The 21,886-nt window shown below is 41.4% G+C and overlaps 1 protein-coding gene, 1 long non-coding RNA gene and 1 other non-coding gene across 4 annotated transcripts; 1 reads left to right on the top strand and 2 right to left on the bottom strand.

Moving 5' to 3' along the window:
- Nucleotides 1-6: 6 nt before the first annotated feature.
- colgalt1a (collagen beta(1-O)galactosyltransferase 1a) lies at nucleotides 7-21,880 on the bottom strand. Of its 2 annotated transcripts, XM_077526320.1 has the most exons (13): nucleotides 21,350-21,880; nucleotides 13,979-14,089; nucleotides 13,795-13,912; nucleotides 10,986-11,120; nucleotides 10,699-10,903; nucleotides 9,508-9,627; nucleotides 9,358-9,434; nucleotides 8,881-8,987; nucleotides 7,503-7,635; nucleotides 6,445-6,572; nucleotides 6,161-6,367; nucleotides 5,651-5,948; nucleotides 7-48 (listed from the first exon to the last, which is right to left on the bottom strand). In XM_077526320.1, the coding sequence occupies exons 1-12, from the start codon at nucleotides 21,679-21,681 to the stop codon at nucleotides 5,681-5,683; spliced, it is 1,941 nt and encodes a 646-aa protein (XP_077382446.1). In that variant the 5' UTR covers nucleotides 21,682-21,880; the 3' UTR covers nucleotides 7-48; nucleotides 5,651-5,680. The 2 variants fall into 2 exon arrangements, with proteins under 2 accessions (XP_077382446.1, XP_077382436.1); XM_077526310.1 differs by lacking the exon at nucleotides 7-48 and having other exon boundaries at nucleotides 5,422-5,948.
- On the top strand, nucleotides 16,061-17,946 carry LOC144022062 (uncharacterized). Its single transcript, XR_013284256.1, has 2 exons — nucleotides 16,061-16,189; nucleotides 16,890-17,946. It is a non-coding gene; the product is annotated as an uncharacterized LOC144022062 (long non-coding RNA).
- Nucleotides 16,104-16,176, bottom strand: trnam-cau (transfer RNA methionine (anticodon CAU)). Its single transcript has one exon. It is a non-coding gene; the product is annotated as a tRNA-Met (tRNA).
- Nucleotides 21,881-21,886: the final 6 nt, after the last annotated feature.

The following is a 21,886-nucleotide window of genomic DNA, read 5'->3' as shown; positions in this document are numbered from 1 at the left end:
AGGTTGGCCTGCTGTAATAGGAAGAGGAAGTGCGGCTATAGGCCACACCTACACCAAGCACTTGTGTTTGAGATTAGAAGATACAAAATGTCACATCTAGCCATCAGTTAGTATGCAAATTCAAGTTTTATTGTCATTGCTGCCATTCAACCAAATGATGCACAGTGATCATGTGGTGAAGCATTCTACATGCATGCAGTGAAAGCTTGTTGAATTGAGTGGCTCATAGAAATGGGAATAATCGTGATGATGGGCTCTAAGGGTGGGCCTTTGTTTGTGGAATTGTAAGGTGAGTCAGATTAAATGTTCAAGAAGGATACAAACAGTAGCTGGCCCACGAAGCAGAGTTTCCCCACCTCTGCACGACACACACGTCACACGATTTACAGATGTTGAGAGGTTCGTGCTCTCATTGTGTTGAAAAAACAAAACAAAACATTACAATAGGAGGACTTGCAAGGATAGTATTCATTTTCAAAAAAAAAAAATTGTAAAAATAAGTACGCAACTTACTCAGCTAAGTAAGAAAAAAAGAAAACTGTTGACACTGCTTCGTAGAAAAAAAAAAGTTAAGTAAAAATCTACTCATCTTAGTAAAAATATACTTAGATTAGTTAAAAAAAAAAAAGGGAAAGAAAAAAGTACACATATTGAACAAAAAAAGAAAAACTGGACTTAGGGCCAGATCCACTAAATGTTTACGTAGCTTTTGCGCAATGCTAACCAGTATAAATCAGAGAGCGTGTAACGGCCTAGATACACCAATCCGACGTCGGGAGTCGGACAGTGTTGGGCCGGATCAGTGTATAAATTACCGTCATAACGTCGGGTCGAGTTGGAATACGTCATGGCTAGGGGGGCGTTTACAGCAAATTCGACATGTTGAATCGGCGTCGGGGCATTTGATCACTGTGATTGGCTGTTAGCTAGCGAATCAGTGCACGGGGCAAAAGGAGGAAGTAACGAACGCGGATAAACTACTGATGGAAAGCTTGGACCATTTTTTTGTGCATCGTCACCCTGCTATGCCCTCTGCGTTTGAACATATAACGTCTGTCTGGACAGAAGATTGGGAAGATGACTTAAAGGTTCGAGAGAGAACGGCATTGCATGACATTACCGTTAAAACATTTGCCGACAAAGGCACGAAAGCCATACTATGGGATGACATGGTGATGCGACTGGAAAAAGCAGGTAGGATTTACTTTTATATACAATAATGTGCAAAAAGCCGGAGGGTTTCATTTACGTGGGAGGACATTATGAGAGAAAAAGTAACCGGTATGCATTGTTTACGTTTATATATCTCGGCCCTGTAAAGATGTTTCCAGTTGCCTTTAGGAATAACGACTACCGCCGCCAATGGTCTGGAGGGGAATTACTTCTCGGACATGCGCTAAAGGTGCGATTGGCTGGCAACCAGTTCGGGGTGTACCCCGCCTACTGCCCAAAGCCAGCTGAGATAGGCTCCAGCACCCCCCGCGACCCTTGTGAGGAATAAGCGGTCAAGAAAATGGACATGCGCTAAAGGTACATAAAAATCGGGATCGGTGAGGTGTGTATTTACGTCATTTTTCTACGCAACTTGCCGATGTCTGGGCTAACGCCGCAGGGGGTAGGCGTCGGCCACATTTGGCCAATTTCGAATTTGTGTATCTAGGCCTTAATCCACTAAGCATGCGCAGATGGGGAAATTCAGTTCTAATCACTGTCAACCAGATTGCACGCCGGTGTTTTTTGAGCGTACGTAAATGAGCTTGGCGGGAGAAATTGCCCACCTCTATGCTAATGAGACTCATTGATAAACAGCGTCTAATTCAGAAATGCTAATAGCCACATGCCGTTTGAGTGACGCGAATGACGTATATAAAAGGTTGGTGTAAACTTGCCGCTTCCGCTATTTTGTGATCATTTTCACGTGACAGATGCATTAACACATCTCTGCTGTATGCCCACGTCAACCTCTGAAAACACAAGACAATTGCACCAATAATTTACATTTTATAGATATTAAATGAATGAACGAATGACGTTGTCGTCCTCTCCGCTCACGACAGCTTAATGGCGTACATGAGCAAAACGCTTTTGTACCTCCTCGGTCCAACCTCGCTTTCTGATCATGTCATCTTTCTCGCAACTGTTACTGTACTGCTCTGTTGGCGAAATCCATTGCCATGTGTGGTAAATGAGGCGCAAATTTGCTCCCAGCTGTCAAACTTTGTGGCCGTGTTTGCGCTGGTATATCATTAGAGCAAAATTAGAGCAAAAGGTTAGAGCAAAAATGAGCGAATAGAACGTTAACAGGGAGCAAGCTGCGGATGCAGTTGTGGAGCAACATTTAGCACTCACATTTAGCGAACACAGCATATTCTTAGTGGATTTGGCCCTTAGTGTAGAAAAAAAAAAGAAGACACTCGGCTTAGTCAAAGAAGTAAGGCAAAATGTAACCAGAAGAGTTAAAAAAAATAAAGAAAATGTGCTAATTGCTGTCAAAAAATTAAAACAAATGCAATCATATTAGGCTATTAAAACAAAAAACATTACTCGGGAGAGTTTAGTCAACTTTGAGTCAAATAAATAAAATTTTAAAAAATACTCAAAAACAATAACGAAAATTAAAAAAAACAACTATATACATCTCAGTAAAAAAAATAAAAAAATAAAAAATAAAATAAAAATAAAAAAAATCAAGAAGAATTTACTCATCTTAAGAAGAAAAATTGTACTCAACACTCCAAAAATAACAAAACTTAGTAAAGACAATCAGTAAAAATGTAAGAAAGAAAGAAAGAAAGAAAATTAGGCTGTCAAATGTATAATCATTGCACTCAGCTTAGTTGGAAAAAAAAGAAGAAATCATACCGTAATCATCTTAGTGTAATAAAATAAAACAAACATACTCAGCCAAAAATGTACTCAGTTAAAATACAGAAAAACGTGCTTTGTTAAAAAAAAGAAAAAAAAAGAAAAAAAAAAGAAGTTAACCTGGGTTAAAAAAAAAGAAGTTGTTTTTTAACTCAGCTTTGTCATAAAATTAAAGGAAAATGTATTCAGCTTCGTACAAAAAGAAAAGAAAGAAAAATGTGATGTACTCGATTTTTTTCAGACCGACACGATACTCAACTCTTGAGTATTCACCAATACTGATACCAAATACCAATACCACTACTACATATAATCGCCCTCTGCCCACTCCCCCACCAAAAAGACCTATATATCAAAATATAGTATTTCCCTTAAAATTATATGAAATTAACAGAAATTTTCTCTTCCTCTTATTTCCAATTTGTAATCCCTGATCATAAGGTGGCCACAAGAGGGCAGCCGATACTGGTATCTGCCACTGTTGTGAGTAACGATACCTTAATTTAAAATGAGGCTGGTATCAGAACAACCAATACCTGATCTTGGTATTTGCCAATCCCTAATACTAATCTTTTAAAAAATAAATAATAAAAATATGATTTGGTCAGTTGATTGTTTTTTAAAAAATACACACAGCTGAGTTAAAAAAAAAGAAAAATACAAAAAATTTAATCAGCTAAATAAATAAAAGTGTAAATAAACTGAGTTTAGTCAAAACAAGAAAGAAAGAAATATATTCAGCTTGGTCAAAAAAAAAAGAAGAAAAACATGTTCTCTAATTAGTTTAAAAAAAAAAGTACTTAGTCAATTGTGGCTACTTGGGCCACAAGTGAGTTTTTCTGTGACTTTTAATGACTAAACTTTGCAAATGTACAACGGATGTCTCAGCATCTCTTTGGCAGTCCACACGTTGCTGGTCTCGACGGATAATTACACACATGCGCCTCGAGTGACGTCAAAACTACACAGACGGACATAAAGTGCACGTTTGCTCTGAAAGGATCAAGTTGTGTCATGTTGCAACTGAAAGCTATTTTGTTTGTCTTGTTATGGCTTCCAATCGCTTGAAAGTCTCTAAACAGTGGAGGTTGCTTCTGTAGTGTCATTATAAAAGCGTTTAACATGCTGCTATAACCCGAGAAAAGAGACGTAATAAGCAACGTGGAAAAAATGTTACATCCCGTCTTATTTAAAGAGCCTGTGTTTGATGCGCATCTGTAAATGCTTTGCTGGTGAGGCGGTTTGTCTTGTCGACAGCGCTGTCGACAGAGGCCCGCCCAAGATGATGTGGCGACGGGGAAATTGCAGCAGAGGATACTAAAGGCCATGTTCGTATTCACAAGCGTTAGTCGTCAATTTCTTTCTTGATAGCGTCTCTAAGAATTAGCCCAACCCCCCCAAAAAAAGGGATTACTTCCGAAGTGTCATATGCTGCTCACCACGAGAAGACCGCTTATTTCGGGGCAATTGACCTTACCATAAAACACGCCCGCATGATCTAATAAACCAATCACGACGCAAGACGTCATGTCTGCTCCCGGTAGTGCATTGCGTGATTGTCCAAAGCCCAGAAAAAAAATCTATAAAATGGTTAAACACTGTAGCGTGTGTAAGAGTGATAGCCGTTATCCCGATCGACTAACTGGCGTCCTGCTGTAGTCACGGCTTGTGTAAGGGAGACACGAGACGCTGTCTGGATTAGTCCCTTCCCTAAACCCTCAAACAACTACGACAAATGTCTGCGCTGGATCAAACTTTGTGGAAGACACCCACGACCAGTCGAATCCCTCCAAAATGACTACAAACTACTATATCTGTGCTAAAGTAATGTTCTCCATTGATATTTTTATCCAAAGGCTAATGATAGCTCCGGGTAGCTAACTGTGCACACATTTGTTGACTTACTATTTACTATACATGCCAACAGAACAAACTTTGCACACACGACTACAATTGAATGCGTCCAAAATGACCATAAACCACTACGTCTGCACTACGGTAATGTTCTCCCTTCGTTGTTTTTTAGCCAAACGCTAACGATAGCTCCGGGTAGCTAACCGTCCACACGTTTGTTGACTTACTATTTACTATAAATGCCAACAAAACATTGACACTATGAGGTAATATAAATTCATTTTTACCCTGCTTGACAGAAGTAATGTCCAAAAACTTCGGTTTTGCCGACAGTCGGTCAACATGAGTGAGGGTCTAGCAGGTCGAGCAGCAGACAGCGATGCGTATTTCCTTTAGCTTTTGGGCAAAATTGCATGGTGATGGAGTGAAGATACCCTTCACTAAAAAAATTTAAGCCCAATTTGCTTGCTTCAAAGAGAATTATCGGCATCCTGAAAACACCTGACTGAGAAATCACAAATAAGATCTGACAACTTTTGTCATACAGAGCATGTTGTTTCGCTAATCCTGCCCGAACAATATCGGAGGGAGCTGCTTGTCGCACAATGTGGGCGGGGAAGGGCGTGTCACGGTAAGGTCAATTGCTACGCGACTCTGAAGGATTGTTTCCGTTTGGCGATGTCAGAGAAGAAGACAAGCAGACACGTCAACCCTTTTACTTGACTGAAATCCTGATTCACAGTGTAACGTCACCATAGGACAACAAGAGATATTTTCTGTATGACAGACACGCGCTGGGTACTGCAAATGCCATCCCGTGTGGCAAGTCTAGTGCCTTTTCCGTGGGCATGACGAACACTTGCAACATTTTTACATCCTCCCGCGATGATTCCAAAGTATAAAGTGTCAAATGACATAAGAAAAAAGGTACTTTTTTCAGGGTGGTGGGACAGAGTTCGTCTCACAGCTCGTCCCGCGCCGTGCTGTCCAGCGGCGACTGCAGCACGTCCGAGTTCTGGGCCTCGGTGCTGAGCTGCCCCTGCTGGTGAGTTTTGCCCGAGCGTCCTCGGTCCCAGTCCGTGCGGATCTTGTCGTTGTCCCACACGGTGGACGTCTCCGTGTCGCTGATGTAGCCCGAGTCGCCCGTGTAGTGGGTGGGGTACACCAGGAGAGGCTCCGCCGAGAAGGCTTTTAGGTCACGTGTCTCAAACTGCTCCATGTAGTCGGATCTGGCGAAGAGAAGGTCATATTTAAACAAATAAATACAAAATATATCCTCCGCTCTTTGCTCACGTACAGTGAATCTTGTGAAACTGATGAACTAATGACTGTTAGAAAACTGCAGTTGTTTGTTTACATTCAATGACTCAAAACATATGGGCAGGCTAAAAAAGGAATGGATCACGGATCACATTTTATACATAAGGTTCAAAACTCTTACACTGGATGTTTATTGTACATGATGGGGAGAAACTCGTCCACCGGCAGCACCCGCTTTAAAGGTTCAGCTCTTAACAGCTTCTCCGCTCCTTGCAAGGATATCATGTAACCCAGAGTCCAGTAGGAATAGTCGGCTTCCACCAGGTTATGGACGTTGGGCACCGCTTTCTCCGAGTGGTCCACCTGCATCCGCTTGCGGCCGATGTAGCTGCAAAATGGAGGTAAGCGAGGAACATGGACTTCAATTCTGATTTGGCGGGAAAAGAAAAACGGAAGAACGCTCACATGAGATCCCAGTCGAGTCCTTGCTCCTCGATCTCGCTCATCAGGTACATGAGACGCCGCTTGAAGAAGATCTCGAAGCGCAGGTCGTCTTCGATCACCAGAGAGGTCGGCAGGCCGCGCTCTACAACCTGACAACAGACATTTAATGCAATAAAGCCTGAACCATGAAATATATGAGAAAAAATTCAGATTCTTTGTTAGTTTCTCTTCTCTTTATTGGTCCTTTTGAATAAAACAAAAGAAAAATAATTGAAATTCAACTTCCTCATATGACTTTTGATTTGTGTCATATTTGATACATCCGGTCACAATGCTTTAAATTCATACATTTTTAACTGTAACAAATATAATGACAAACAGACATTTCCCACTATTAACTCATTCACTCCCAGCTATTTTCACAGAAGCAATCCCGTTCGCTCCCGGCTGTTTTACTGGATTTTGACTGATTTTGCAAGGCCCACAGAATATTGTGTTCCATTGCTATAAAAACGTGGAATCTATCAAAAGAAAGCTTAAAGTCCCTTCTTTCATCAGGAAAAAAAGTATGTTTCTATCTGGTTTTTTTTCTGTTTTGCAGAAATTAGCATTAGAAGAGAGCTAAGTTTCATCAGTTTTCACAAATCTATTTAAAATTGTAAGTAATTGAGCTTTTTTTCTACATGGCCCTGCTTGATCTCCTTTGCTCTGCTGCCACCTGCTGGCCGTTTGTGTAATAACTACCATTTCTGCAACCGTTCTTTGCAGTTGAGAGGTTGCATCAAAGCCTTCTGTATGCTCTAGCATAAAAAAAAAACCCCAAAAAAACAAAAAAAAAACGTATAAATACGACTTTGGGACACTTAGACCATTAAAGAAAAACGTATTTACACGTTATTGGGAGCAAATGAGTTAATAAGTATAAGTGTCTGTCCTTTTTCATTTGGGGCAATCTTGCAAGGTCACTGGAAAAGTAACAACACACATATATTTTTACAAAAAGACACATGCACATATTCAGAACTTGAAATAAAAATGTCTCTGGACCATGTTATGAATGTGTGTCATCATTTGCTGACCTCTTTCCAGATGTTATAGTGTGAAAGGAAGCATCCCAGCTCTCCTTTGGTCAGCGGGCGGCCGTGATATGGGTCGCTGTACCCGGGGAGCATGTGGATGCCCATCGCCTGAACGTCACTCATATTCAAAGCCCTTAAAGCAGACAAGGGAAGAGGAATCCGGCTCAGTGCAATGATCGGGTGGTAGTCTACAAAGTGGGCTAAAAGTAGATGCACACGATTTAAATTAACATATTTAAGGTAGGAAGGAAGGGATGGAGGAAAAAAGACAGATAAAAGGATTAAATTAGGAATAGTACGAAAGGAAAGAATAAAGGAAAAAAGGATGGGAGGGAAGAAGAAATGGAGGGAAGAAGGATTGAAGGAAGCAATATCAGGTTGTTGAAGTGGTATTGGTGCATAGTAATGAGCATTTTTACAATCATGTGTATGAGTACAGCGTATAATAGCATTGGTCCGTCCCTGTTTTAAAACACAACTTTAAAACCCTAATCTTGGTTTTGTAAACCTATTTTGAAACCCTACTTTGAATCTCTGACTTTAAACTATGTTAAAACCATAATCCTGCCTTAATTTAAAACCTTAAACCCTCCTTGGAACCATAACACTCGTTTAAATCCTTACTTTCGAGCACTATGGACTTCCTTGGTCTACCAGTACGCTTGAGTTTAAACCTTCCCATGCTGTTTGTACTTGATCCAGATCTTCGATACAGCTGACTGTGAACAGCCCACATCTTTGGCACCCATACGTGTACCTTCTTCAAGAAGTTTGATAATCCTGTCTTTGGTCTCAAGAGACATCTCCCTTGTTGGAGCCATGATTCTTGCCAATCCACTTGGTCCAGCAGCCCTCCAAGGTGTGATAACTGCACTGTTTTTAACTGCTGACTAACGAGCAGATGTCATTTGAGGGAGGTGCCCAATGAAGGAAAGGAAATTGACTGGGCGTGTCCTTGTTTTCTGCTCAAAATGGCGTGATTCCATATTTTTCTACCTCAGAATGGAGTGATTCCATATTTATTTCCCTGCACTTGTTCTATAAAAGTAATATTTACTGACAAGCACAATGTTTTTCTTCATTTGTTTTAGTGTTTCTGAAAGCCAAGATGTTGCACTTTGGAATGACCTTAGGACTGCTTCATGCTTTTTATCTGTTTGATCTACAGACTGAAACGTCTGAGTGAGTGCTCGTCCAAGACTGCTGATTCCATACTCTTTGCTAGGGGTTGTATAGGCACAACCTTTTTGGGACTTGCCGATTTTCACTATTTGCAGCAGGACTCAGTCCCTGCTTCAATGTACCGTAATTTTGGCCTAATCCTGTGTATACTGTAGATACAGTAAATATTCACTACAAAGTAATGAACTGGACTCACTTTCCATCGACAGCCTCGGTGATCTTGCAGTCAATCTCCTGCTCATACAGAGCTCTCAGCATGCGTTCCCTGCGGTCAATACGCCTGTGGAGGTTGATCATGAAGACCTGGCCACACAAGAAGCGCTCCTTGAAAGTTGCAATCGCACATTTATAATCCTTAAAGGCAGATTACACCTACATATATTGATAGAAAAGAAGAAAACCATCACAACCAAGCAGCAGTGATATTAGGCTTTTTTCTGAGGATAAAGAATATATGCATGTCAGTATTGTTGTATGCTGTCTGCATGTGTCGCTACCACTTGTGTTCAAATAAAAGTTATTAGTGTATACAAGTGCCACCATGTTGATGCTAATTTTATTAGCCCGTCTGTGTCGCATTGCATTGTGTGTTAGCATTAAGATAGCAAACATTCATAATTCTCTCTGTTTTGAGCATGGAAGCACGTGGAGTAACAACATTGTCTTGGCTTACCTCATCAAAGCCCATTTTATCTGCTTGTTTGGCAGGAGCGGGAATGTATTTAGACGGCAACACGGGGGGATGTCGCACTACCAGGACAGACAGTGCTCGTGTTAGTTGACCGTTTAGCGGCGCCAGCACAGTCGAAGCCGTGCGACTCACCATTATCCTCCAGCAGGCAATGCATAAAGCTTTCGGCCTCGTCTTGCAAGGTATTGTGGGCGCGGAGTGGTACGGGGATGTAGCCGTACGTCTCTCGGTTGCACACGAACATCTGCACATCTGTCGAAGGCAGAGGATGCCACAGTTAGTGTACAACATCCATCCATCCATCCATCCATCCATCTTCTACCGCTTATCTGTCTGTTCGCGGGGGCAGCAGCTTTAGCAGGGAAGCCCAGACTTCCCTCTCCCCAGCCACTTCAACCAGCTCCTCCGGTGGGATCCCAAGGCGTTCCCAGGCCAGTCGAGAGACATAGTCTCTCCAGCGTGTCCTGGGTCGTCCCCGGGGCCTCCCGCCCCGGGACATGCCCGGAACACCTCCCCAGGGAGGCGTCCAGGAGGCATCCGAACCAGATGCCCGAGCCACCTCAGCTGGCTCCTCTCAACGCGGAGGAGCAGCGGCTCGACTCGGAGTCCCTCCAGGATGACTGAGCTTCTCACCCTATTTCTAAGGGAGAGCCCGGACACCCTGCGGAGGAAACTCATTTCGGCCGCTTGTATCCGGGATCTCGTTCCTTCGGTCACGACCCACAGCTCGTGACCATAGGTGAGGGTTGGAACGTAGATCGACCGGTAAATCGAGAGCTTCGCCTTTTGGCTCAGCTCTTTCTTCACCACGACGGACCGATACAGAGTCCGCATCACTGCAGACGCTGCACCGATCAGCCTGTCGATCTCCCGCTCCATCCTACCCTCACTCGTGAACAAGACCCCAAGATACTTGAACTCCTCCACTTGGGGCAGGATCTCATCCCCGACCCGGAGACGGCCCTTCACCCTTTTCCGAGGACCATGGTCTCAGATTTGGAGGTGCTGAACCTCATCCCAACCGCTTCACACACTATACTGCATATGTTTGGATTTTTCCTATTAAATAATTGAAATAAATGACTGTTTTCCCTATATAGTAGACTCCCCATATTCCTGGTTCATAAATATTTTTTCTTCTTTGGAGGGGGCAACCCTTGTTTTTTGTGGAAAACACATTTTGGAGACATTTTAAAAACAATGGCAAATCAAGGAAGAGTGGAATAGTATTTGTGAACTGATTGTGTAACCATCACAATTGCAAATAAAGTTTAGACAAAAATCTATTTTTTCTATTGAGTACTTTGTGGACTTGGCCTTCACCTGCCATCCGAGCCGAGTAGGCGAAGACGATGATGTCATCGAAAGCCCAGTTGTACTCCGGGTGCGGCGGATGGAAGGCCAGCTGCCTGGACGCCTCCTTCCGGAGGTCTATCAGGAAGGTGGAGTGCACCATTGGGACTGCAAAACAGCCCTTCCGAACTCGCTTCCTCATGGGCATGTAGGCCGGGGTGCGCTTATAGTAGCCCTGAAGAAAAATAACCGAGCCTAAGTCGACAGTCGACGCTCATCATTGTTGTCGCCGTCCAAAACAAGAACATGGCGAGTACCTGACTGGTCATTCCACACCAGAAGTTGGAATAGGCCGCACGGGAATCCATCATGGGGGCGATGACCGTTTTATTCTCGCTCATGAGATTCCAGAGGACGTTTGGGTTGGTGAGCACGTTGTCGCAGTCCATCAGCTGGAACAGTTAAACAGTTTGCACGTCATGATGTCATGCATTATTTTATAGTGCGGCTTCTTTTGGTGTGTGTTCCTTGGCCACCAGAGGGCAGTATAATACATATAAATATATTGTATACATGCATTGAAGATGGTCACAACTGCTCAGTAACCCGCATTATTAGTAGTATACAGCATCATTTGAACTGTATTCCGTGCTAAATTCGTTAGCGCATCTATGGCTTTTTGCATTGTGTTTTAACATTAAGCTAGTGAACTTATGTAAGACAAAGTTATGTGATTTGGTTAAATGTACAATGTGTAATTCTTTTTGCTTGTCTCTTCTTCTTACTGTTAAGTTTGCTGCCGTCATCTAGTGATCAGAATTCAAATTTTTGCTTGCAACGCAAGACAAAAAAATGAGTGACAACTTGTATCTTGAAAAACGCAAAATTTGGGTGACTTGAAAGTCAAGGTATAATTGTATAGTCCCATCTAAATATTTAACAGTGAATCCCATCAAATCACATGAGATGGGGACTGAAGCCTATCACAAATAGCACAAAAAAAGGTTTGTAATTGCCTATTGATGCCAAAAGATGGAAACAAAACTCTCCTCGTCTAAATGAAACTCAACTTAATTCAACATACTTCGCTGACACCAAGATGCCACCAGATCAGCACAAAAAGAGAAAATAGGTGGGTTGTAGCAATTTACAAGGGACAAAAGGATAGTTATTTAAACATATATAGGTGTTATAAAGACAGAATTAAAAACATAAATACACAAATAATAAACATGCACATGCACTTATTATCCAAAAGTTGGGCTTGGGGGCCGCTTTTTTTTTTTTTTTTTTTTAATGTAAAGCTGTTATTTTTTCCACGAAGATAACAAATTAATCAAAAAAGGGTGTTTTTTTTTTCTTCTGAGAACATTTCTAAGTGACCCCGTAACTTTTTTTGAATAGTAGTTTACTGTACATATATTCTGCGATTGGCTGGCAACCAGTCCAGGGTGTCCCCCGCCTACTGCCCAGAGCCAGCTGAGATAGGCGCCAGCACCCCCTGCGACCCTTGTGAGGAATAAGCGCTCAAGAAAATGGATGGATGGATGGATGGATGGATGGATGGATGTACATATATTTACACAACTGTGTGGTTTCATGTAAAACATTCAATTGTCTGCATGACCTAAAATTTTTGTACAGTTGTTAAATATGTTATCAAAATGCTGAAAAAGAAAATTAATGCTGTGGAATTTGTGGAAGATAATGGCTTTGCACTTGCAAAAATTCAAAAATAAAATTACAGTAATTTATGAAATTATGAACATCATAAATACTTTCTGACCAATGTCATGTAAAATAAGACAAAACAATTATGGCTGAACAGCATAAAATTACTGCAAACCAGATAGCAAAAGGCACACAGAGGCCAAAATCTCTGGACTCCTAAAAAAGTCTAAAGAACATTTGCAGAGCAACAACCTGCAAAATCTTCTGGATGTTACATGTGGCTAAATTATACCCCGAGCTCAAGTGAGTGGGCGAGGCTTGGGAGTGCAAAATAGAAACATGCGCAGAGGTTCATCTTTGTGCCACTGTGAGGAGACATTGCAGAAGAACCGCACCAGAACCCAAACGTGGCAGACAAATATGACAGGGTCCAATTCCAATATGATTTCCACTGCCAAAAATGTCCCTGTACTTATCCGTTGACTATTATTGGACTACAAAGCTGTACCAGCGTGGAGGCTGGGATCTTTGCTGTACATGGAAAACTTTTATTTATTTATTTTGTGGGGCATACTAACTGGGCCATTCAAACCATGCCGGACTTGGATAGCTTGCAACATTGTATACTTCCACTGTGCAAAGTGGATGGTTATCATCAGTAATTGACTTTTTTTTTTCTTCCATTTTTTAACTCTTTGACCGCCAAAAACGGTTAATAATGTATTCTAAAATCCTAATGAATGCCGCCAAAAACGTTAATTTACGTTTATTACATTTTTTTTTCTCTGAATGGGCAGCGCAACATCTGTACAGCACTACCTTGTCAGTAAACAAAGAAATATTAGTGTCAAAGTCACTGTTGCGCAAAGAAAAATGTATCTTTTCATGAAAAGCTTGTTTTTCTCTTATGTCACTCAAATGACCTAATTTCAAATGGTGATTACTAAAGAACGTAATAAAGTAAAAACATACTTTTTTTTTCTCATGAAAGAATGGAATCCAATCTTTCGTATGGTAGCCACCATATTTATGTCGTCATACCGCACAATATTCTGTTTGCTTTGAAAGATGAGTGAAAATGCTCCAAATCGGCTGGAACCGTTGGGATTTTTTGGATAACGTTTGGCAGTCAAAGAGTTAAACTCACAATCATTTCTAGTCATTGTGTTTGAGCTGCCTCAATAACTTTAACCGTAGGAACACATCGATGTGCCCTTCTTAGACTTTTTTTGACTGGTTCATTCCTAGTTGTCTGTTAACCTGAAAATACCTGTCAAGTGGAGACATTGCATTAATTATATCAGACATACATTGTGGGATTACAATTGCCTCTGCATGACCAAGCATGCTGTGGCCTTAAAAAAAAATCAAGTTGTTGTATTTCATTCTGTGGTAAAAGGTGCCATTGGTCATGAATAACTGCCAAGAAACTATTCCTTCCTTTAGTAAACATACCATGAAGTAGTCGGCCCACATCTCACGGGCTGACTCCAGTGCCACTTGCCGCAGCTTCATAACGTGGTCGTAGCGGGGGTCCGGCCACTCCTTGGGACCCTCTTCGTCCTCGTAGCGACTGCAACAGACATCCAGGGCTCATCTTTCCTCTCCTCGATGTCAAAAAGCTCAGCAAGCAACCAACCTGGGCTCCTCCTTCGGCCTCCACTCCACATAATGGTAAAGATTCTGCACCTTGGTGAGCCAGTCACGCAAAATGGCCGTGGTGTTGTCCTCGTTATGATCGGTCGCCACCCTGTCAAAATGGAGCAATGAACAAGTATAATGCACCACTGTAACAATAGCAGAACAATATGTTACCGCTAGTTGTGTAACAGCATCAGAATGTGTGCAGCTGTAGGAATGAGTGCAGGTGTTAACGGTACAAAGCAGCCCACTATGAGGTGCACCCGCACATTTGAATGAGATGGGCAGTTGCATGAGTAGCATTACCTTGATTGCCAGTAGGGATGGGCTGGCTACCGGTATTTAGAGTCTCATCTTCAAAACCACTAAACTTTCTATCAACTGTATGAGCTGTTTTTTTGTTTTTTTTGTTTTTTTTTGAGTCACTAGTGCCAGCAAAGTAACACAACCCCTCCACGGCTTAGTAAAGAAAGGATACAGAAATTACGAGAGTAAAGTTGCTACAATTTAAAAATTGTAATGCAGAAGCAATTATTGAGATATGCTTATGAGGCAGATTGCATTTGTGTATTTTAGGTTTGGTTGAGGAATAGCTTCGATTAAATAAAACACACAAAAAAAAAAAGTCTGCATGTATTAGGTTCTTGGAAATAAATAAATAAATAAATAAATAAATAAATCAGGTACACCGAATCAGCAAAATTACAAGAAGACATTCACTGTCATGCCTGTCAATTCATGTGTGGCACAACAATGTACATATGGTATGGAATACTTTTATTGTCAATCCGTAATAATATGTGTGAAACATTGTCTATTTATTTGCTTTGGGTAATAAATGTGCTAAATGTAAAGGACTTAAGGGGTATACGTACCCTCAGTAATATTTTGGTGACCTAATTTAGCCAAACCATAGAAGAATTAATTTAGGATATCATAGTCTATGACGACTTGGCTCTTTAAGGCAGGGGTGTCCAAACTTTTTCCATTTGAGGGCCACATACAGAAAATCAGAAGGACACAAGGGCCACATAATGTTATGAAGAGAAATTGTGTTTAGTCCTAAAAATTGTACAAATAATTTATTTGTGCTTTTGCATATTTAGAAAAATGCTACAGTATATAAACCAATTTATTTGTAATATGGCAGTAGGGTTATTGTAGTTTTGGAATTTTCCATTTTAGTTAGTTTTTGTTAGTTTTCAGGGTGGTTCGGTTCATTTTTATTATTTAGTTCTTTAAAAAATGCTTCGTTTTAGTTAAGTTTGTTAGTTTCAGTATTAGTATTATTTAAAAAAAAAAAGTGTATTACTTGTGCGCAATATTTAAAAAACAACATGGGCACAATGTCACCTGAAGATGCTTTTCTATTGGCTGCTCTTAGATGACGTCACTTCTGTGTGACATACTTTCAAATGTCATTATTCCGGTTCATATTAAAATAAATCTACTAAAAATCACATTTAAAATGATCCCCAAAGGCTCATGCATTAAATTAATGACAAAAGACTAAAACGAATGACATGATTGCTATAATTATAGTTAGTTTTAGTTAGTTTTGTAAACATAAAATGTAGTTTCAGTTAGTGTTGGTTTTTTAAAAAGCATTTTTGTTTTTATTTCGGTAACAATATTGTTTATTGAATTGTATTTATTTATTTATGTATTTATTTATTTTATTATTAATTTTAGTGAACTAAAATAACCTTTAATGGCACCTGTTTTTCGATAACATCCCTTCTTACCTGGACCATCTCCAAACATTTTTGTTTTGTTTATTTTATTTGAACTGAGTCAAATGCCATTTTTAGCATATGTCGCGGGCCACTGAAAAATGGACGGCGGGCCGCAAATGGCCCCGGGCCATAGTTTGGACACCACTGCTTTAAGGCAAAACAATTGTGTTCTTACTCTGAAAATTCTTCTAGCACATGTGCAAGTAGACGACTTTCTTTTGGCTTGAGCTCATTTGATCACTTAAAGGGCCACAGGAGGAAGAGGAAGCGGGTTCAAACTTGCTGAACCGATTCGGTAAACAAAAGAAGACCCACCACTCCCACACAAAGGGAAAAAAAAGGGGGGGGGGGGCGATAAAAAGAAAAGAGAAGAAAAAACAAAACAGTTGCCCCGTGTGAGGCTCGAACTCACGACCTTCAGATTATGAGACTGACGCGCTGCCTACTGCGCCAACGAGGCTGTGCGGAGTTTGGTGAGTTTCAATCTTAAGTAGGGAGACTAACGACTACTGCGCCGAAGATTTCAGAAGGGAAAAAAAAAAGTCCGGTCACAGTCAGTATGAGTCTGGTGGATACATTTGTAGTGTACACGGTAGAATTGCATTTTTCATGTGAATGTTAAATGTACGCCAGTATTAATAAATGCAGAGTTTGCTCCTCACTCTTAGATGACAATGCTGGGGATTCTTCTGCGTGAATGCTCGACGCAGCATTTTTCAGTTTGTTACTTGCTGGTTTTGTTCTGTTTTTCCGATCATACAACATTCATAAAAACATGTTTATGCATGATAGCATTAGAGCGAACGCTTGGCTCTCAGCATTCATAAAAATAGCGGTTACTTCCTCACTCCCTCTTATGGATGAATGCCAAGATTTTTTTTTCTGCGTTAGTAGTCTCAGCACAAAACACATTTCATGCTTAGACATTCATTTACAACATGCAAAATGCAGGGATGTTGCTGTGAACTTCCTGACTTTTAGCATTAACTTAGTATTCGTGTAAATGCTAGCATTTTGCTATTTGCCCTCTTCTGATTAAGATGGTGGGATTTTGCTGCGTTAAGCTTAACATTTTTGCACATGATAGCATAAGTGTGAATGCTTAGTGTCTTCAGATTCACACCAACATTTTACACAATATAATTATTGTGAATGACTGTAATCCTCCTCCAGCTTGACGCCGTCCCTCCAAGACCCTGGCGCGGGTTGGCAGTCTCAACAATGGAGGCATGGAACATCCGATTTGAGCCCTTTTTGACACAGCATTTTAGCAGGCCGCTGGCGTTCAACCCAGTGTATGACAAGGGCAGGGCCCACGGAATTGAGCGCTGCTGTGGGGCATGGAGTGGCACAGCAAGAGGTCTTGCCGCCTGCGACGGCAAGGCACCTCAAATTGGCAAATTGGAGAGGAGCCGGTGGAGTGATTTAGTGTTAGTTTGGCGGACTTACAAGGAACGGCATGATGAAACGATCTAGGTTCCCTCCGAGCCAATAGTTTTTAATCTGCTGCTCGTCTCCTCCTTCTTCTTCTTCAAATGAGCAAAGTCAGGGCTTTCTTTTGTCACAATGAAAGATGCATCTTGTCGAGGTGCCAGCGGCAAAATCTCTGTTTTTACTTCCTTGTAAATATGGGCACACCAACTAGCCCCATCGCCATCGTGTTGCCGGGTAACAAGTGCAGTATGAAAAGGGCCTCACCACGGTCAAAATTCTGCCGGAGCTGGAAGAGTGGTAGAAAATCCAACTCTCTCAAGACAACTGGTACCAGAGTCCAAGTTTGTCTAAATGGAACTCACCTAATACCTGTTTATTGGAATTTGGGACACACAACCCCCTCTCTACCACCATATAAGCTATGAGCACATACTCCCTTTACGAGTTTCTCCTGACTCAAAATTAACAAAATGTTGTCTCTCAGGATTCCCACAAATACCAGTAAGTTACTAAAAGACAAATAAGGTCTCAATCGGCATGAAACTGCTTTTGTGTGCATTTGTTTACACAGAACCAACAGCTCAGAGTTGTGTAGCGGGTCAAACATCAGCTGCAGTGTTGGGTTTTTTGTTTTTTGTTTCCCCCTCACATGGACTCCATCCAGACGGACCGGAATGGGACACATTTCTCACCAGCGTGTGAGAACACTGCAGCAGCTCCCTGCTAAGCCATCATTTGCCTACAAGTCCTCAAACATGACACACACGCTCTCGTCTCCAATAAATGTTTGTCCAAAGCCTGTTGCCATTCATGAGTGTCTTTTATTTCCTGGCTTGCATCTTGTGTATATTGTAAAGTCCCACATGTAGAGACAGAATCCATTTGTGACAACAACAAAGAAAGGTTCTTCCATATGTACATGTGCTTACAGCATCGCACAGCTGTATGTATAAAACTGTCATAACTTCAGGCCAATTTTGACAGCCACCAAAACGAGAGGGGGGCAATTAACAGCTTGGCCCGCATGAAAGGCGCCACATAAGGTGAAGCTGGTGTGTGACAAGCATACCTCCTCGGGGTTTAGGTGCGGGTGGGCTGTTGCAGCATGTTGTTAAACTCATAGCAGAGAAACGCAGAACCTTTTATAGCCCCTTCACTTTTGCTTGAGAAGGAGCAAAGAGTTACTGTAAATACAAATTGTATGTAAATAAGTGTTTTAAAGACACTGTAAAAGTGAATTGACAGATTTGTTTCTAAATACATTACACATGTTTGAAGATAATTGCTGGAAACGTGCAAAGACCTAAGCATGGTAGCTCAGTTTTCCTGATTTTTAAAATTTTTTATTTTATTTTTTTAAGCGTGGCTCAAACAGTAGTTATACACTGTAGTCTGGCATTTGTCCCCTCTCCCCCACTACCAAAAGAAATGAATGGCCTTTGTTCGCATCAGTGGTTCTACGGTGCAGTTAGCTATAGTTAGCCAGCTGCCTCCAACCTCAAAATGTATTGTCCCTTCAGATAGCCTGTTTGGTGTGGCCACTTTAGAGTGCCTCGTTGTCAGCAATTAGTGTTGTCAGCTGCTTGGGGCGCCATCTAGTGGCTTACTAAAGTATTGACAATTCCGAGCTTATGTAAAAAGTCAAAATAGCGGCCAACTGGGTAAAATGGCTTGCTCTGTCCATTGAAAACACTGATCTGAATATATAACTGGATAGCCGGTAAGCCAAGACTTTTGAAGTCGCGAGGCCGCCGCCATATTGCTCCTCCCAAGTAGAAAGAGCATGATTTATGTTTTAAATTTTTTAAACATAAACAAGAGGACTTCAGACATTGTACAACTTGCCTTAAATACATGCTATAAATTATATGCTAAATGATGTTTAGCCCACATGAGGAAACTTGTATATTTTTTAATTAAAGGAATTACACCACAGTATTTTAAGTCCTTTTGCTGTTGTAGCTCTGCGTTTCAGCACTCCTCTGAATGGCCACGCAACTTGACGCAAGCCAATTCTTCAATCAACATTTGAAACAAAATGGCCCCTTGACGCAAAAAAATTGTGAAGAAGGAGGGGAGGAGAGAGAAGAGAGGAAAGGAGGAGGGGGAAAAAAACTTGGGTGGTTTTGAACCAGTGACTTTCTGCTTGCAGAGCAAGAACACTAAACAATACACTATTCGTTCAGTTTGATTCAACAGTGCAAATATTTAACTTGAAGTTTACACAAGTGTCGGCCAGAAAGGGATTTTAAGACAGCCAATTGTCATTGCAAATGTGAAGGATAAATGATTGCTTCTGCGATTGGCTGGCAACCGGTTCAGGGTGTACCCCGCCTAGTGCCAGCTGAGATAGGCTCCAGCACCCCTGCGACCCTTGTGAGGAATAAGCGGTCAAGAAAATGGATGGATGGATGGAATTGATTGCTTTGAATTCATTTGGACGGAATATTTACTGATAAATGCTACTTTTGTCACTATCCCAAGGAGGTCTCAGAGAAAGTGGGCGTGCGTTTAGTCTGCAGAGGCGGTGCGGGGGTGGGTCTGCACTTTATGATGTCATCAAGTGGGCACTCGCTCGATTTCTCAGGTTGGGAGTGGCTGGTGCTTGGAGAGCAGAATGACCTAGAATTTCTCAGACAGGGGCAAATGGAGGAAAATACCACTTCCGTCATGTTTTTGGTGAGGAATTCGCATTTTAACACAGTTAAAAAGCTCCACAAAGTAGATTTTTCATGTTGCTGTCCCTTTAAGAATTACAGCTGTAATTCAACACAAGGTGCCTCTGTCAAATCTAATATTGGGGTCTAAGGAACTGAGTGATAAAAGAAAAAGGTGTCTTCAAAAGCAGCACATACCGTCCACTTTTTTTTTTTTTTTTTTAAATCGTTAAAAAATAGGGACTACCTCACCCCCAGCCTTATCCCAACTGGCTATCCAGTCATATATTCAGGTTAGTGACTGAAAACCATTGGACTTTGGATCATTGTAACTTAATTTGTGAGGATTATTTTGATTTCAAAATGTGACGGAATTTCATTTGACGACTATAACAATCTGCCTGGTTTGTATGCTAGGTCACAGACAAAGGCAATACAATACAGTACGCCGTTTGCTTTCACCGTGTAAAGGAAGCATTTACAGTGCATTGAATTGCATTGTGGAAATATTAAAAATGCACGGATGTTGGGAAGTGCCAATAGTAGCGATCACATTTTGAAAGTGCATTTACCATTTATTAAGTCAAGTCAAGTCATCTTTATTTATTAATCTATACAGCGTACAAAAATAATGAACAGGAGCTATTCATCACATCCGGGCGTGCGAAAAGAAAGATGAAAAATTAGGAAAAAGAGAGAAAAAGCAGCAAGTCAGAGCTAAGTGGGGGAAAAAAAATCCATACATATGAGATGCCCAAATGCTGCTAGTCTGTTTTCACTTGCCTTAGCAAGCATAACCATATTTCTTATGTTTAACTAACTATACAGTCATTGTCTAAAGAGTTTAGCTACTAGCAAATTGAAATCTTGTTTGAGTTTGTATACAGTCTATGTATACTATATAACCAGACAACTTTATGTTACATATTATCAAAATTAACATGTCATTTTTCAGACTTACTGATTTACATGACAATCGATTCAATTGAAAGGGGGAAAACTTAAATTGGACAGTATGATGAAACCATTATGTATTTAACTTTACTAGTCAGGCTTTTTTGTTGTTGATTTATTAAACACTGCTTGGGGGTGGGGGGGGTTTGCTCCAGTTTAATTCTGCTTGGGGCCCCAACAGACTCTAGAATCGCCCTTTAATGTTATGGTTTGCACTCATGTTCAAATATGACGCATATAGTATTTTAAATGCTCATTTTTCAGCATTCACACAAGTTTGAGTAAACTGGGATTTTCCTGACTCCATAGCCTACTCAAAAACCCCTTAAAAATGCACTGTTGCTCCTATTCCTGTGATGACAGGAGATGGGTGTGTATCATTGGACCCCAAACACTCAAATCCCGCCCCCTCCCCTCCACGTATACAGATCAATGTACAGCATGCTCGTAACTACAGTACATACATCCACACGTGGCGCACAACAACTTGCTTATAAACACACCTCAGCTATCAAAATATGCACGTCAAATAATATTTATGAAGAGAAAACTGTCATGCAATCACTTCAGACGGGGATTCTCGCTCACCACACAGCTATGCGCTCTTTGGGGTAGTCGAGGCGCTCCACGGCTCCCAGCACGTAGGGCAGAGAGTGCTCGGAGTTGCGGCAGATGAGGGCGAGGACGACCCGGGGAGCAAGAAGCGCAGACTCGGGGCTCCAGCGCTCCTCGGCGAAGTAGCTCAGGCAGGGATTGCAGAAGCCGGACAGCAGGCACAGCAGAGCCAATGCGACGCCGTGGGTCATAGTGATTCCTCGGATGGAATGAGGCTGAATGAAAAAATGCGAGCAGAGCGGTGGATGGTGGTGCACACACTGTGCTACTCGAAGGTTGTCTCTGTTCGGTGCATTTTTTATCATAAGGGGGAGAAAAGATAGTAGCGGAGCTGCAAAGTTGGGATTTAAAGGGGAGGAGGGTGCCTTGTTAAAGGGGATGGGCCCTGGAGAAGAGAAGGAATTTCTTCACAACAGTCGGGAAACTCAATCAATACGAGGAAAGTAAAGGATTGTATTCACCAAATCCATGCTTAATGTAAATTGAGCAATTGTACAGGGCGTCCCAAAG

The sequence above is a fragment of the Festucalex cinctus genome, chromosome 1 (genome assembly GCF_051991245.1).
Source record: "Festucalex cinctus isolate MCC-2025b chromosome 1, RoL_Fcin_1.0, whole genome shotgun sequence".
NCBI lineage: Eukaryota > Metazoa > Chordata > Actinopteri > Syngnathiformes > Syngnathidae > Festucalex > Festucalex cinctus.
The sequence above is the reverse complement of the archived record's forward strand: the minus strand, read 5'-3'. Positions and strand labels throughout refer to the sequence as shown.

Bases quoted from the DNA above. Each gene is read 5' to 3' on its own strand.
- colgalt1a (XM_077526320.1), bottom strand. From the start codon at position 21,681: ATGATAAAAAATGCACCGAACAGAGACAACCTTCGAGTAGCACAGTGT. The intron at 9,435-9,507 runs GTGAGTCGCACG...CTGTCCTGGTAG, and splicing joins TTGCCTGCTGGAGGATAATG to TGCGACATCCCCCCGTGTTG. The intron at 8,988-9,357 runs GTAAGCCAAGAC...TTGTGTGGCCAG, and splicing joins ATAAAATGGGCTTTGATGAG to GTCTTCATGATCAACCTCCA.